This window comes from Mustela putorius, unplaced genomic scaffold (assembly GCF_011764305.1).
Source record: "Mustela putorius furo isolate JIRA1106 unplaced genomic scaffold, ASM1176430v1.1 tig00004007_pilon_pilon_pilon, whole genome shotgun sequence".
Lineage (NCBI taxonomy): Eukaryota > Metazoa > Chordata > Mammalia > Carnivora > Mustelidae > Mustela > Mustela putorius.
The window spans coordinates 6276176-6289705 of NW_025422145.1; the positions used below are offsets into that span (position 1 = coordinate 6276176).

General features: G+C 47.7%; 1 protein-coding gene across 4 annotated transcripts in view; it reads left to right on the forward strand.

The window, feature by feature from the left end:
• TXNDC11 (thioredoxin domain containing 11) overlaps positions 1-13530 on the forward strand; it is a 60624-nt gene that overhangs the window by 43554 nt on the left and 3540 nt on the right. For 3 of the 4 annotated variants that reach the window (XM_045072150.1, XM_045072149.1, XM_013055139.2), the window contains 4 exons: positions 4571-5363; positions 8155-8297; positions 8622-8731; positions 12137-12217. In XM_045072150.1, the coding sequence (XP_044928085.1) occupies positions 4571-5363; positions 8155-8297; positions 8622-8731; positions 12137-12217 (1127 nt within the window). Of the gene's footprint in view, positions 1-4134; positions 4276-4570; positions 5364-8154; positions 8298-8621; positions 8732-12136; positions 12218-13530 lie in introns of all 4 variants that reach the window. The other variant, XM_045072151.1, reaches the window with a different exon arrangement.

A 13530-nucleotide genomic window follows, 5' to 3' on the forward strand; every position in this document is an offset into this window, starting at 1 on the left:
AGGCCCCTGACTTTGATACTCCGGAGCCTCATTGTGAAAGTTGTTATCCCTGCTGCTACCCTGGCTTCAAGGAAGAAAGGAGAGAAATGAAATGGCTTTTGTTTCTTTTCCTCTGATTAGGGAGGACTTGAAGTAATAAGACTTCTTTCCTGAAGAAAATCTTCACTACGCAAATATTTTATGAACTAAGACACTCTCCAAATTTCCTAGGCTTTTACTGCATCTACTCTTAAGCACCTTAAGGCTCTTTATAGGAAAGGTGGGGTTTTCATCCAAGGCACAGCTACAGTTTGGGGTTTTTACTTTGACTTTTAAACTTTCTTTGTGGAGAATTCTGTCTTGTCTAATTTGGGCAAGTCAGGGACCTGGGTGGGGTAGTGTTTTGTGACTGGAGCCCAGTTCCCCTGTTTAGGGGGTTGTTGGATTTGGGCCTCTGGCAGGAGGACACTAGCTTTCCTGCCTTTTTCCCTGGCTTAGCGTCTCTCTTCTCTGCCCTAACCCCTCCATCTCTGGCCAGGCCTCCTCCTTCTTCTTCTTCTTCTTCTTTTGTTAAATCACTTTGTTCCTGTATCTCCTTTCCTCTGAGCTCAGAGTGTCCCTGCAAGATGAGTGGATTCCCCTAACCTCGCTGTGTGGTTGAGATTGTTGAAAACCAGATGGCATCTCAGCAGATTATGAATTACGTAGCCAAGTAAAGTGTTCTGTGCAGTACATTTCCCTCTTCCTTTGAGGTCATTTTAGCAAGTGTTTATGGAGCACTGTGTCAGGGAGCTGTGGGTGAGAAAGATGGAGAAGACGCAGCCTTACTCTCACGGTCTCAGGGGCTTGTTCAGGAGGGCGGCAGTGGCTTGCTTTTAGTTAATGCAAGGTGGAGGAAGGTCAGCCCCGGACCCCACTCAGGAGGAATTGGAGGAGAGAGGGCTGTGTCCCAGAAAGCTAAGGGCAGCCAGGGGCAAGATTAGGAGAGGCTGTGGGCGGGGCAGGTATCGGGGACAGACTTTCAGGGTGGCCAGGATGTGGATGGGTTGAGGGAAACATAAGGGAAGGCATAGCCTGAGCAGAGGCACAGCAGTGGGGAGGTTCCTGCAAGTTTGGGGTTAGGAAGTAGTGTGGGTTGCGTAGCCCCCAGAGGGGCCGCCTGGAGAAGACCCAGATTGGAAGCCTGAACAGGAGAGGCGGTTGAGTGTGACTTTGAAGACTTCAGGGTTAATCGTGGCTAGCACAGTCACACTGACAGAGGAGAGATGTCAGCTGAGCTGTGTGTTCCCATGATTCACGTTTTCCAGGCAGCACTGCTCCAGGAGTGTGGGAAGTAGTAAAGTCTGGAACTTGGGTGCTGGTGGGGATGGGAAGTGGGGTGTGTGAGCAGAGAGGTAAGGAAACCCTCAGGCTTGGGTTGCCTAAACACCGCACCTGGACATTCCCAGGCTGGGTTCTGAACTCATCAGCTCCTCAACCACAGGAGAGTTTATGCTTTAAGCCTTTTTCCCATGCCCACCTGGAGGCCCACTGCGGCAGGCGGTTGAGGAAGCTGACATGGTGGAGAGAGGTCAGCATCACATGAGGTTAGTAGCACTGGAGCTTGCCAGGCAATGGGTTTTGAGGCAGCCATAGTGGGGAGTGTGGCGGGGACCAACCAGAGGACAGCTGTGTGCAGGCTCCACTGTGAGCCCCAGTCTGAGCCCAGCAGCTGCTGACACACGCACGCCCCTCACCCATGGGAGACCACAGTGTCAGGCCACTGAAGCGTGCGTCTCTGCAGAGCTGCTCCCTGCGGCCAGTGAGGAGTCCGTGTGCCTCTCGCAGCGCTGCTCTGAGGCGCTCACGGTGCGCGAGCCTCGTGGGCAAAGTCATGGTTGTCTTGTTCTGACTTATAAATTTGTCTGATGAAAGAAGATGGAAGAAAGCATTTACAGCACATTTAAAATTATGTGCCAGATTTTCCTTATTAGTTCATGGGAGATGAAGTATGGCCTCAGGCGATTCACATGTGAAGATGAAACTGGACTCCCCTTTCCACAACTGCCCAGTGTGTGAAAGAGGCATAAAAGTAAAAACCAGTTCAGTTTATAGGAGAAAAATAATAATTCCTTACATTTTAAGAGCATTACTCTATACAAAATAGTTTCTTCAATTAAAAATATCCTTTATATGGCTTCTTTGCTTATGAGCAATGTTGTGACAAGAGCTGAGAAGACCTTTTAAGGACTCCTGCTGCTGTAAATATACTCCTACTTGGACTTTTTGTAAAAAAAAAAATTGCATAAATACTTTAATTTTTGGGGATTTTGGGGGGGGGGGCAAGGGGCATGGTAATCCATGGTGTCTTCGGGTGTCAGGCAGTGCCCAACTGGGGCCAGAGGGCCGCTGGGCTCCTGTGAATCATACGGGCTTGACCTTGTGAGTGTGGTGTGCTGTCAGAGCCTTAGCCACAAAGGCCTGAGATGTTTTTGTGGCGGGGGGTGGGGGAGAGGAAAGAAGATGAAACACTGGTTTATCTTCTTAAGTGGTCTTTTTTTATGTCTGAGAACTATTCTGTTCATTTTTCTGTACAAAGGCATATGTTTTGAATTAACAATTTCTATGAATACCATATATAGAATTGGGATTTTTTTTAAATTGGAAAAGTACTCATTAAATGGCTTTGCGCGCATGCACGCGTATACACACACACACACACTTTCATGAAACAAAATCCCGAGTGACTTAACACCTTTTAAATAAGTGGCAAGATTTGATCCAAGTTAGCACGTGATTCTGTTTGAGAGAGTAGATGGAGTAAATGCCTTTGGATTATAATGACTTGCTTGTTTTTCTTATGAACCTGGGGAGGGTAGTAAAAGGTGTTCAGTTTGGAAACAGAATGAAATGTGAATCTCATCAGGCTGATACTGACCTGAGGGGAAAGCTGTTACTCTCCCCAGGACGTGGGGATGTGTATGTTACCCCGAGATGCCATTCATTCCCCAGATCTTGGGCATTTGTTCTGTCCCTGGCTCTGGGGAGAACAGGAGAAATCCAGCAGGGTCCCAACCCATGAAGGTCTCTAAGCTTGTTGGGGGGAGGGCCGTCTCAGCAGACACTTGTGAGACTGTGGGAAGGAAGGGCTTTGGGGCCTTGAAGATACAGAGCAGAGCTCCCAGGTGAGGTAGGGTGCAGGGGCATTAGCTCTCCTGAAGCAGCCACCCTGCTGCTCGGCCTGGGGGCAGTACTGAGGTGTGTCGGATGGAGGAGGTCCTGGCCAGGCCTGCTCTAAAGAGGGTGGGACGACACCGGAAAGGCAGATGCAGGCCAGACTGTGTCAAGTTGTATCATCCGGGTAGTAGGGAGCCATCGAATGTCATTCGGCAGAAGAGTGCTGTGCTTAGGGTGGTAATTTTATTTTATTTTTTAAAGGTTTTATTTATTTATTTGACAGGCGGAGATCACAAGTAGGCAGAGAGGCAGGCAAAGGGTGGGGGAAGCAGGCTCCCTGCTGCCCGATGCGGGGCTCTATCTGAGGTCGCTGGGATCATGACCTGAGCCGAAGGCAGAGGCTCAACCCACTAAGCCACCCAGGTGCCCCTAGGGTGGTAATTTTAAAATCAGTAGTGACAGTGTGGAGGCCAAGCAAGCAGGGGAGAGCATGCTGTGGTATTCTGTGACAACTGAAGGCCTGAACTGAGGCCGTGGGGACTCGAAGGAAGGGGCGGGCTTTGTTGCTGAAGTCCAAGGTGGTGGGCTTGAGGGTTAGCCGTTCCCACTCTGTGATGCTGATTTCTACAGCATCTTCACTCGGGTGAAGGAGTTTGCTGCAATTGTTGATGTGAAAGAAGAGTCTCACTATATCTTGGAACCAAAACAAGCCCTTAGGAAGCTCACCCTAGGTACTGTGGGCAGTTTCCTTCCCCAAACATAACGAGTGTTGCTTAACTTAATACCAGTAACTTTTATCGAGGGATCTCAGTACCTTTAGTCTTGGGGGGATGTCAGTTCTGTAGCTCACTTGAAATCTTTAGACTGTATTTGGTGACCATGATGGGGAAAGGCAGGATGGATGAGTGTGGTTTGGAGCAAGTTGAATTTGAAGCCTCCTGTGAGGTGGGTGTTTATTTGGAAACAGGATTGCTTGAAATACTGTGACCTACTCATTAGGTGTTTGGGACGTGTTCAGACTGTTAGTGAAGGTGAAGAAAGAAGACATCATCCCTGTGGGAGAGTTACAAAGCTCTGAAGGCAAATGCACTCACCTGGGAGCTGAGATTTAAAATGTGTCCCTGGCCCCTCAGCCTCGAGGTACGTCACAGGGGGAGCTTGGCTCTTGTCTCGTGGTGGACGGAGACGTCTGCCTCTGAGGCCCCCTCCTGCTCTACACAGTTGGCTCACTGTTAAGAGAGTGACATGTTCTGAAAGATAATCCAAGCCTCTTCCTGAATAGCTCTTGGTGTACTGGTTTCCTCTTGGATGCATGGAGAGGAAGAGCCGGCCAGAGCTTCTTGTGAATCAGACCAGGGGGCTCTCCGGACCCATCGGCCGCGGGTCTCTCCTTCCACCATGGCTGCGCATCTCATGGCTCTGCCCTGTGTTTCAGATCACCGAAGTGGCCTTGGAGTATAACAACTGTCATGGGGACCAGGTGGTGGAGCGGCTCCTTCAGCACCTGCGGCGAGTGGACGGCCCGGTGTTCAGGCCTCTGGCGCCTGAGCCCCCCGCGCAGCTGCCGGAGCCACCGCTGATCACGGCGTCCCCCTGCTGTAACACCGTGGTGCTGCCCCACTGGCACTCCGTCTCCAGGACCCACAACGTCTGTGAGCTGTGTGTCAATCAGACCACGGGGGGCGTCCGGCCCAGCTCGGTGGGCATGCCGCAGTGCAGCTTTTTCGAGATGGCGGCAGCTCTGGATTCTTTCTACCTCAAGGAGCAGACCTTTTATCATGTGGCGTCGGGCAGCATCGAGTGCAGCAATTTTCTGAGTTCCTACAGCCCCTTCAGCTACTACACTGCATGTTGCAGGACTATAAACAGGGCCATGACGGGCTTCATTGATGCTGGACACAGTGTCTTTGAAACCCCGACCATCGCGCTTTCTTCCCTCGAGAAGAAATGTGAGGCTGACCCCCCAGGCTCCGTTCCTCACATTGAGGAGAACAGTTATCTCTTTCCTGGAGTGGACATGAGTAGCACAGACTTCACAGGCCTGAGCTGCAGAACGAACAAGACCCTGAACATCTACCTTTTGGATTCAAATTTATTTTGGTTATATGCAGAGAGGCTGGGGGCTCCGAGCGCCACTCGGGTGAAGGAGTTTGCCGCAATTGTTGATGTGAAAGAAGAGTCTCACTATATCTTGGATCCAAAACAAGCCCTTAGGAAGCTCACCCTAGGTACTGTGGGCAGTTTCCTTCCCCAAACATAACGAGTGTTGCTTAACTTAATACCAGTAACTTTTATCGAGGGATCTCAGTACCTTTAGTCTTGGGGGGATGTCAGTTCTGTAGCTCACTTGAAATCTTTAGACTGTATTTGGTGACCATTTTAAAAGAAGCTAATTTTGTCTATTAAAGGGAACAGAAACTTCCGAACTCCCCATTTGGGATAAGTTTGTCATGTAACCCCTGGGGGGGATAGGAGCCCAACGTTCCAGATGAGCAGTGCCTGTCCCGTTTCTGAGTTGGAGTGAGCTGCGTGGGGTGGGCCCCTGGCTGCAGGAAGGGCAGTGGGGTGGAGAGCTGTTGTGCTGGGAGCGTCCTGGGGAGCTGATGAACGGGACCCCCAGGGCAGCGCCATTCTAAAAGAGCTTAAACAGGAAGTGGTGAAACGTAGAACCACCTGCCCTCCCTTTGGTCTCAGGTCTGGATGTATAAGTATCAAGGCCGTTAGACCCAGTTTGCTCAGTTGCTGTTTTTACCTCCTTGAGAAATGCTGCTCTGACCTTGGGTTCCTAGATTTTAACAGACAAGTGTCAAGTGCAATAAACAAGTGTCTGTTGCAAACCAGCAGAAACCACTGGGGGTGGGGGGCCCATTCTGGGAAAGCATCGCGAACTTGCCCTTGGCGCTTGGCAGCATCAGTAAACTAACCCACACTGTCCTGTTCCCAGGGCTTAGCTGACATCCTTGATGTCCACACAAGGAAGTGAGAATTCAAAAGCCGTGTTAGTTCAGCCTCAGTGGAAACACAGGGAAAGTCAGTGTTTGCCAAATGGAGACAGGAGGAATTCCGTAGGGAGGGAAACCTTTTATTTCCAAGTTTTAGAAGGTATGAAAGCAAGAGTAAACTCAAAGACCCCTAAATAATAGTCCTTTTAGCTGTCTTCTTTTAAGCCCAGGTGAAGCTTGTTTCTGATATTTGACACTTTTGGAGAGGCTTATGTAAATGTTGATTTACATAATGTCAAATTATATATTATAAACGTGATGCTCTTAAGTGTTCAGAGGAACCCTGTGACCAGTCCCTCTCTGAACTGCATTCTGTATCGATACTACAAATTGCTCCTGATTTGTGTTTTCTCTCTCTCTTTTTTTTTTTTTTAAGATTTTATTTATTTATTTGACAGAGATCACAAGTAAGCAGAGAGGCAGGTAAAGAGAGGAGAAAGCAGGCTTCCAGCTAAGCAGACAGCCCGATTTGGGGCTCGATCCCAGGACTCTGGGATCATGACCTGAGCCGAAGGCAGATACTTTAACCCACTGAGCCACCCAGGCGCCCCTTGATTTGTGTTTTCTAAAGTTACATTTTGGTAGACCAAGTTTTCTTTCCGTTCCTTTTTTTTTTTTTTTAAAGGTTTTTTTATTTGCTTGTTAGAGATAGCAAGAGAGAGCACAAGCTGGGGGGTGGGGGTGAGGAGAGGGAGAGCAGGCTCCCCACTGAGCAGGGATCCCGATGCTGGGCTCCATCCCAGGACCCTGAGATCAGGACCCTGAGATCATGACCTGGGCGGAAGGCAGATGCTTAACCTACTGAGCCACCCAGGCACCACCCCTCCCTGAGTTTTGTTAATGTGAAACAAGCCCGTTTTTAGAGGGTTTTTCATTGGACTTCATAATTCCATTCAGTAATACACTTAGCATTCAGTGAGCTCATAATGATGTTCAATTTGAATGTGGGGTCTTCTGAAAGAAGGCTTCTTCAGATTTCTTGTGATCTTCTGTATCTACTCTGCAACATACATCTAGTGCAGTTTTTTTTTTTTTTTTTTGTCCTATAGTTGGTGACATTTGAAGGGTCCTCGTTAAAACATGCCTGTGTGTCGTTGGTTTGCAGAGTTGACTCTTCAGTCAGCTTCTCTGGGCCAGTTTAGGGATTTAGGGTTTGTTCACATGAGGAGAGAATTTTCGGTTTTAAGTTTCAGAAACTTAGCCAAGTAAGTAACTCCAATGCCGACGGTGACCTGTCTTTAGTATGTGTGTGCCACCCTTCACTTCCTCCTCCCTGTGTGGAACACATCAGTGTTGATCAGGACCTCAAGATGGAGAGAGTTAGAAAAAGGAGAAAGAAGGGAGAATGTTGCCGATCAGTCCTTGCTTCAGACAGACAACCAAGCATTCTGAGGACGGTGGAGTTTATGGGGAGGGGAAAGCTGTCAGGTCAAGTTAGGTGTTTGGATTGTGTGTGGGTTTTATTTGTAGGTTTTCCCACTAAATATAATTGAGTTATTTTCCCTAAACGTTCAAGAAGGAAGCCTGAAGAACTCGAATAAACAAAGACCACAGCTCCATAACTCCCTGTCCTTGAATTAATGAGCACGAGAGACACCTGTCCACTAGCGGCAGCTTGCGTAGCAGCTGTCTTTGTAGTGATGTTCAGAGGTCTTGGGATTGTAGGTTGAAATCTCTTAAAGATTGTAGCATGATGATCTTTGCAGTCTCGGGTGTCTTATCTGTGGACTGATCCCATGAGCAAAAAAAAAAAAAGAGAATTCCTAGTCTGTAAATACCAGAGCATCTGACACTGCATAGCGTTTTGTTACCTAAGTAATCACTGTCTGGGGAGTCCTCTCAGAGCTACACCCTGTGCCACGTCGGGCAGCTGTGATCAGGGTTTTACCTGCAGGTGAAGTGTTAAAAATGTAAGCCTGCGAAGCCAGCCCGGTTTTTTAAATGTAGCCTTTAAAGTAGGCCAGCTACTCTCCCCATACTTGGCGAAGAGCTGATCTCATTTTCTCTTTATTTTTAGAGTCTTTTATTCAAAACTTCAGCGTTCTCTACAGTCCCTTGAAAAGGCATCTCATTGGAAGTGACTCTGCCCAGTTCCCTTCTCAGCATCTAATCACTGAAGTGACAACTGATACCTTTTGGGAAGTGGTCCTTCAAAAACAGGTATGGAATCAGGGGAGAGGCAGAAAGCACACCATGGCTCCCTATTGAAATAATCCCCAGAGCCGCCCGGGGTTGTGGGGCGAGCCTTCAGGTTTGATATGCAGGTTAATCACATGGCAGTCTTCTCGCACAACACGCATGAGTTACATGCTGGTTTTCTAACTGCAAAAAGTCCTTAAAGCACATAATTGGAAAGATCTAAAAATGAAATTTTTCATAATTGGTGCATAAGCAGCATTTCTTGAATGCCTGTTGGGTACTGAGCACAGTGAGGATGTGAGCCCATTTCCTAGGGCAAGTAACAGCCATCTTTCCCTCCCCCAGGACGTTTTGCTGCTTTATTACGCTCCGTGGTGCGGCTTCTGTCCATCCCTCAATCATGTCTTTATCCAGCTCGCTCGCCTCCTGCCGACGGATACATTCACTGTGGCGAGGTAAGGGAGCCTGCGGCGCTTCAGGCCTGTGCCCGTCTTCCCTCCTTGCAGCCTAGCCATATGGTTTGCAAGGGTCTGCCCGCTGTTCGCTAACCTTGGGTAAGACTTGCTGCGATTGAATTGTCCGTTTGAAGCCGTGAGCAAAACCTCACTAAGACCGAAGCTTTCCTGATGCGTTCTGAGTGTTCTTTCCATGGTGTCGAGTGTGTTTAGCCCTGATTGAATTCAGGGAGGCTGAGTGTGGGAGCAGCGCTGACCTGGTTGCTAGGACAACCCCCGCATTGGTCGACTCTCCAGAACAGCATGGGAAGGGTGCCCCCCGACTTCCTGCGGCCTTGGCACAGGGGAAGGGGGACCAGTGCCCGATGTGCTGCCAACCGGCCCTGGGACCCGGAGCAAATATCTCCACCAGGTCTGGTTTCCCTCCTCACTCTTGAAATTAGGAGGAAGGATTGGTTGATATCTATGTGTTCTGATTTTTTTATTTGGGGGGTAACTGGATGTGGCCTCTGTACTAAGCAAAACAATTTTTAAATCCTTGTTTTGTAAAAAACAAGCGTCAAAGGAAGAATTTTTGGAAAAGGTACTAAACTGTTTGGGGTGGGGCTTGATTAGACTTCAGCCTTCCAGACAGAATTAAACATAAAAGATTAAATCATAGGACAGAATATCAGAACAAAGAGTACTGGGTTTGCTCGTTGCTTTGAGAGATGGAAACTTTGCAATGTGAAGCAGTTACAAAAAATAATTAAAGACGAACAGATTCCATTAGGAAAGGGCTCAATGAGCGAAATGAAGAAAGTAGGCTTGAAAAAAGAACAGTAGCTATATTTTACAGCATCTGTGTTTCACCCACTGGATCTGCTGTAACTGGTGGTTAGAGCCAGATTTGAGGAGCTACTGTGTGCCGTGAGATTTCTCTGTATACATGTTAACCTGACCTGCTTGCTGGAGCACTCAGTGAAGCAGGTCTTAGGATCTCTTTTTACTGAGGAGGCAACTGAGTCACAGAGAGGGTAGGTAATTTGCCCAGAGTCACACAGCCTGTAAGTGAGGGAACAGGACTCAGAATCAGGTGCTCATACTCCAGACCCTGAGAAGGAACAAAGGTTTAAGGAAGTGCCAAGAGGAGAATGTGATCTTCTGCACAGGGGAATGTTCTTTAGCCTTGAAAAGAGGAACATTCTGACACCTGCTATAGTGTGGATGAACCTTGAGGACTCGGTCCTAAATGAAGTTCAGAGATACAAAAGGGCATGGGCGCTGGGATGGGGTGGGGGGCTTAGTCGGTTCAGCATCTGCCTCTAGCTCAGGTCATGATCTCAGGGTCCTGGAATCAAGCAAGGTTCAGTGCTCCCTGCTCAGTGGGGAGTCTGCTTTGCCCCTGCCCCTGCCTGCCCTGCTTGTGTTCACACAATTTCTCTCTCTCAAATAAAATCTTCAAAAAATAAAATCTTCCAAAAAAAAAAAAAAAAGAAGAAGAAAGAAAGAAAGAAAAAGAAAGACACCTGCTGTGTGATTGCCAGGTTGTGGGGCCCCCAGAGGAGTCAGAGTCACAGAGAGAGAAAGTAGATGGTCGGTGTGGTGGCGAGTGGGGGGCTGTTGAATGGATGGAGAGTCTCTGCTTTGCAGGATGAAGAAATGGTTGCAGAGCTGGGTGATGGGGATGGCTGCGCCCCATTATGAGTGCACTTCCCACTGCTCAGCTCTGGGCTCAGAAGTGGTCAGGCTGGGACATTTTGTGTGTATTTTACCACAGTGAAAAACCATCTGGGGGGCAGGGGGAGTCACAGCTGGGAGGGACTCCTGGGGGAAGAAAAGACTTGGGTAGGTTTCTCCTGGAGGAGGAGAGTATAAATAAACTTAAGTGTGGAGATGACAGTCTAATAAATGTAAATTAGAACAATAACAAAGTATCATTTACACTTACTAACAGTTGCTTTTAAGTGACAGCATCTTGTGTTGATAAAGTGAGGTTGGCAATGTCAGACCTAGGTCTTGAATTGGGCGTAACCTTTTTGGAAAGCATGTTAGCAACATTTGTAGGAAAGTACAGAAATGGTTACACAGTTTTGCCCCAGTTAATTTCACTTTGGGGAATTAAGAAACTAGGACTTGGAGAGGAGCTGAGCCAGTCATTGTAGCAGGAGAGCAACAGTTAAGTACATTGGGGCTTCGAGTGTGATGGAATGTTGACCCATTTATTAGAACAATGCTTTTCACATCATTAATTGAAAGGAGTCGCATATGAAACGTCTGAGCGCTGCTCTTCGCAGTCGTGGAGGTTTGCACACCAAGCCCAAATGCGAATCCCAGAAAGAAGGTCCTGACTAGCCCAGTGGAATTCTGAGTGGATGTTAATGATAATGTTTCTCTTTCAATCTTACTTGCTTTTTTGAAGTAACACTCAGGAGAAGAAAAGTATTTGATGATAACGAAAGCATTCAGTGTCACTTGTTTAAAAAATAGAACTCTGACATTTTACGTGGGCTGTCCCAGGCAGAGGCAGGAGTGCTGTTTTGTTCAGTTGTTTAAAACCATTATAATTTGGCCATCCTTCTGGACAGATGTGTGGCACTGATTCATTCCCACTCCCCCATTATACTTTCTGGAAACTTCTGTCAAGTTAATGATTAAAAAATTTGCCATCTTTTTTATGCATTGTTTGTGATGATGGACATCGGAGCCACCTGGCCAAGTGGCCCTCCACGGTCTGCTCCCTCCTTCTAGGGTGTTTTCTTGTTTTGTTTGTTTGTTTGTTTGTTTCTGCACCGCCTGAGCTGTCCCTGTGGGCTGGGGTGGGGGCTGCTGCTCTTAGCCAAGTGTGGGCTACAGGAGGGACCGCTGCCTCCTTCAATATTAATAAAGCACAGGGTGGGTAATTGAGCAAAGGTATCATTTTCTGTGTTAGAAAATTAATCTAAAATCTTCTAAAAAAAATAAAGGTTTTGTGGCCCCATCCAGACTTACAAAATATAAAATAGTGTGTAGTCTTTATTTTCCAGCTTTCTTATGTCTTCAGAGGCTGTATTTTGCACAGTGATTTCCTTTTTCCAGAGCTGATTCAGGGATTAAAGTACTTGACCAGGCCCTGTCAGGTGGGTGGACTGCTCCTGAGGTGCCAGTGAGGCGTTTTGTTTTGTACTGTTTTTTGGGGAAGCTCATTTTTACTATCAGGACATGTCACTTCCACTCCACAAGTACAGTGGAAAGTGGCATGTTCTGGAAGCATTGGTTCTTCTTGCCTGAGTTGCAACCAGCTTGTGTTGGTCGTGCACCACTACGAGGAGCTGGTCAGTGTGGCCACAGAAAGTGTTCCAGGCTCTTCTATTATTGGGGAAGGTTTTTTCAGGTTGGAGTGTCTTGGGCTGATCCTTTACTTGTTTTCATCTTTCCCTTTGCCAGGATTGATGTGTCTCAGAACGACCTTCCTTGGGAATTTATGGTTGACCGTCTTCCCACTGTCTTATTTTTCCCCTGCAACAGGTAAAGCTGATTTTTTCTATATTTGGGCAGATGGGATTCTTTTGCTGAAAATGAAATGTGTTTAAGGTACTTCACAGAAGTGAAATGCAAATCATTACCTATTACTAAACTGTTTTGAATAAAAAATATTGTTCAAAAAATGTGCCCTTGGGGACCAAGAATAAAAGGGCTTTGGCGTCACAAGCTCAGATGTGGTTTTGGTAAGAACTTTGCCCCTGGAAGAGTGTGTGTTCTCGCGCATATGAATGTGGCCGTCAGAACTTGTTTGCCTTCTTGACCGTAAGAACCCACAGTGGGTGCAAAGCAAAGGCCCACATTCACAGTGGGGGGCAGGACACACGCTCATTGTTGAGCCCCCGGATGTCAGGCCCTGCCTGCCCCAGGCTTTCATATGTGTCATTTTCCGCTGGGTCCTGCTGATGCCGACCTTGTCCGTCGTGCAGGTTGGAAATGGAGACTCTCCTCCCCACCGTACCCCATTCCCGGGATTCAAGGAGCCTTCTCCCCAAGTGTGCAGACTTCTGTGAATATCTGCCCTGGGGCTGTCACTTTGATGTCTTCACATTTGTCTAAGCAGACTCCAACTTGCGCTGATGACAGCAGCTACCTTGAAAGCCCAGCAGACAGGGATGGGACATAAGCAAAGGGGACGGCTTGGCTTGGCGATTAGTAAATGTTGGATGAGGTATTTCGCTAACGGGGAAATTAACTCTTGGCCTTTGAAAGCCTGATAAACCAGAGGTACTTTCCCTGTTTAAAAAGATTCCCTTTTGTTGATAAAAGAATGGGTCTTCGGGGACCAGTCACACGGCTTTGACGGTATCTTTCCAGGGGGAAGCATTTGCAGGATTATTTCAGTGAGGTTCCTGAGTCCCGCATGTGATGTCTCCTGTTCTCATCTCCTGCGCTCGCTTCTTCCGTTCATTGTAGCCACTGCCATGCTTTCTGTGTCTCCAGGCGAGTGCTTCCTTCCTAGAGATTGAATCATTTCCTTGTTTTTTCCTCTTAATGTCAAGGAATTTTTGCTGGAATACTTCCTGGGGTGGTAGGGTCCTGTCACATCACGCACTAAAAACGGAGTGTGACTCATCCTGTTCTGTTAACTGTTGTGATGAACCTCTTTCCTTCTAAGAAGCGTTTAAAGTGCCACCCGTTCAAGGGATCCCGGGCGGTAATCCTAACAGTTTCATCTGTGCGGGGTGGAGGTCAGGCACGAAGTTCAGTGAAGCATGGTTTTGGAATTTCAGACATAGTTTGGGAAGGTGGTAAAGTCATAACACCCAGCATGAGCCTTTGCATGGAGACATTCTCAG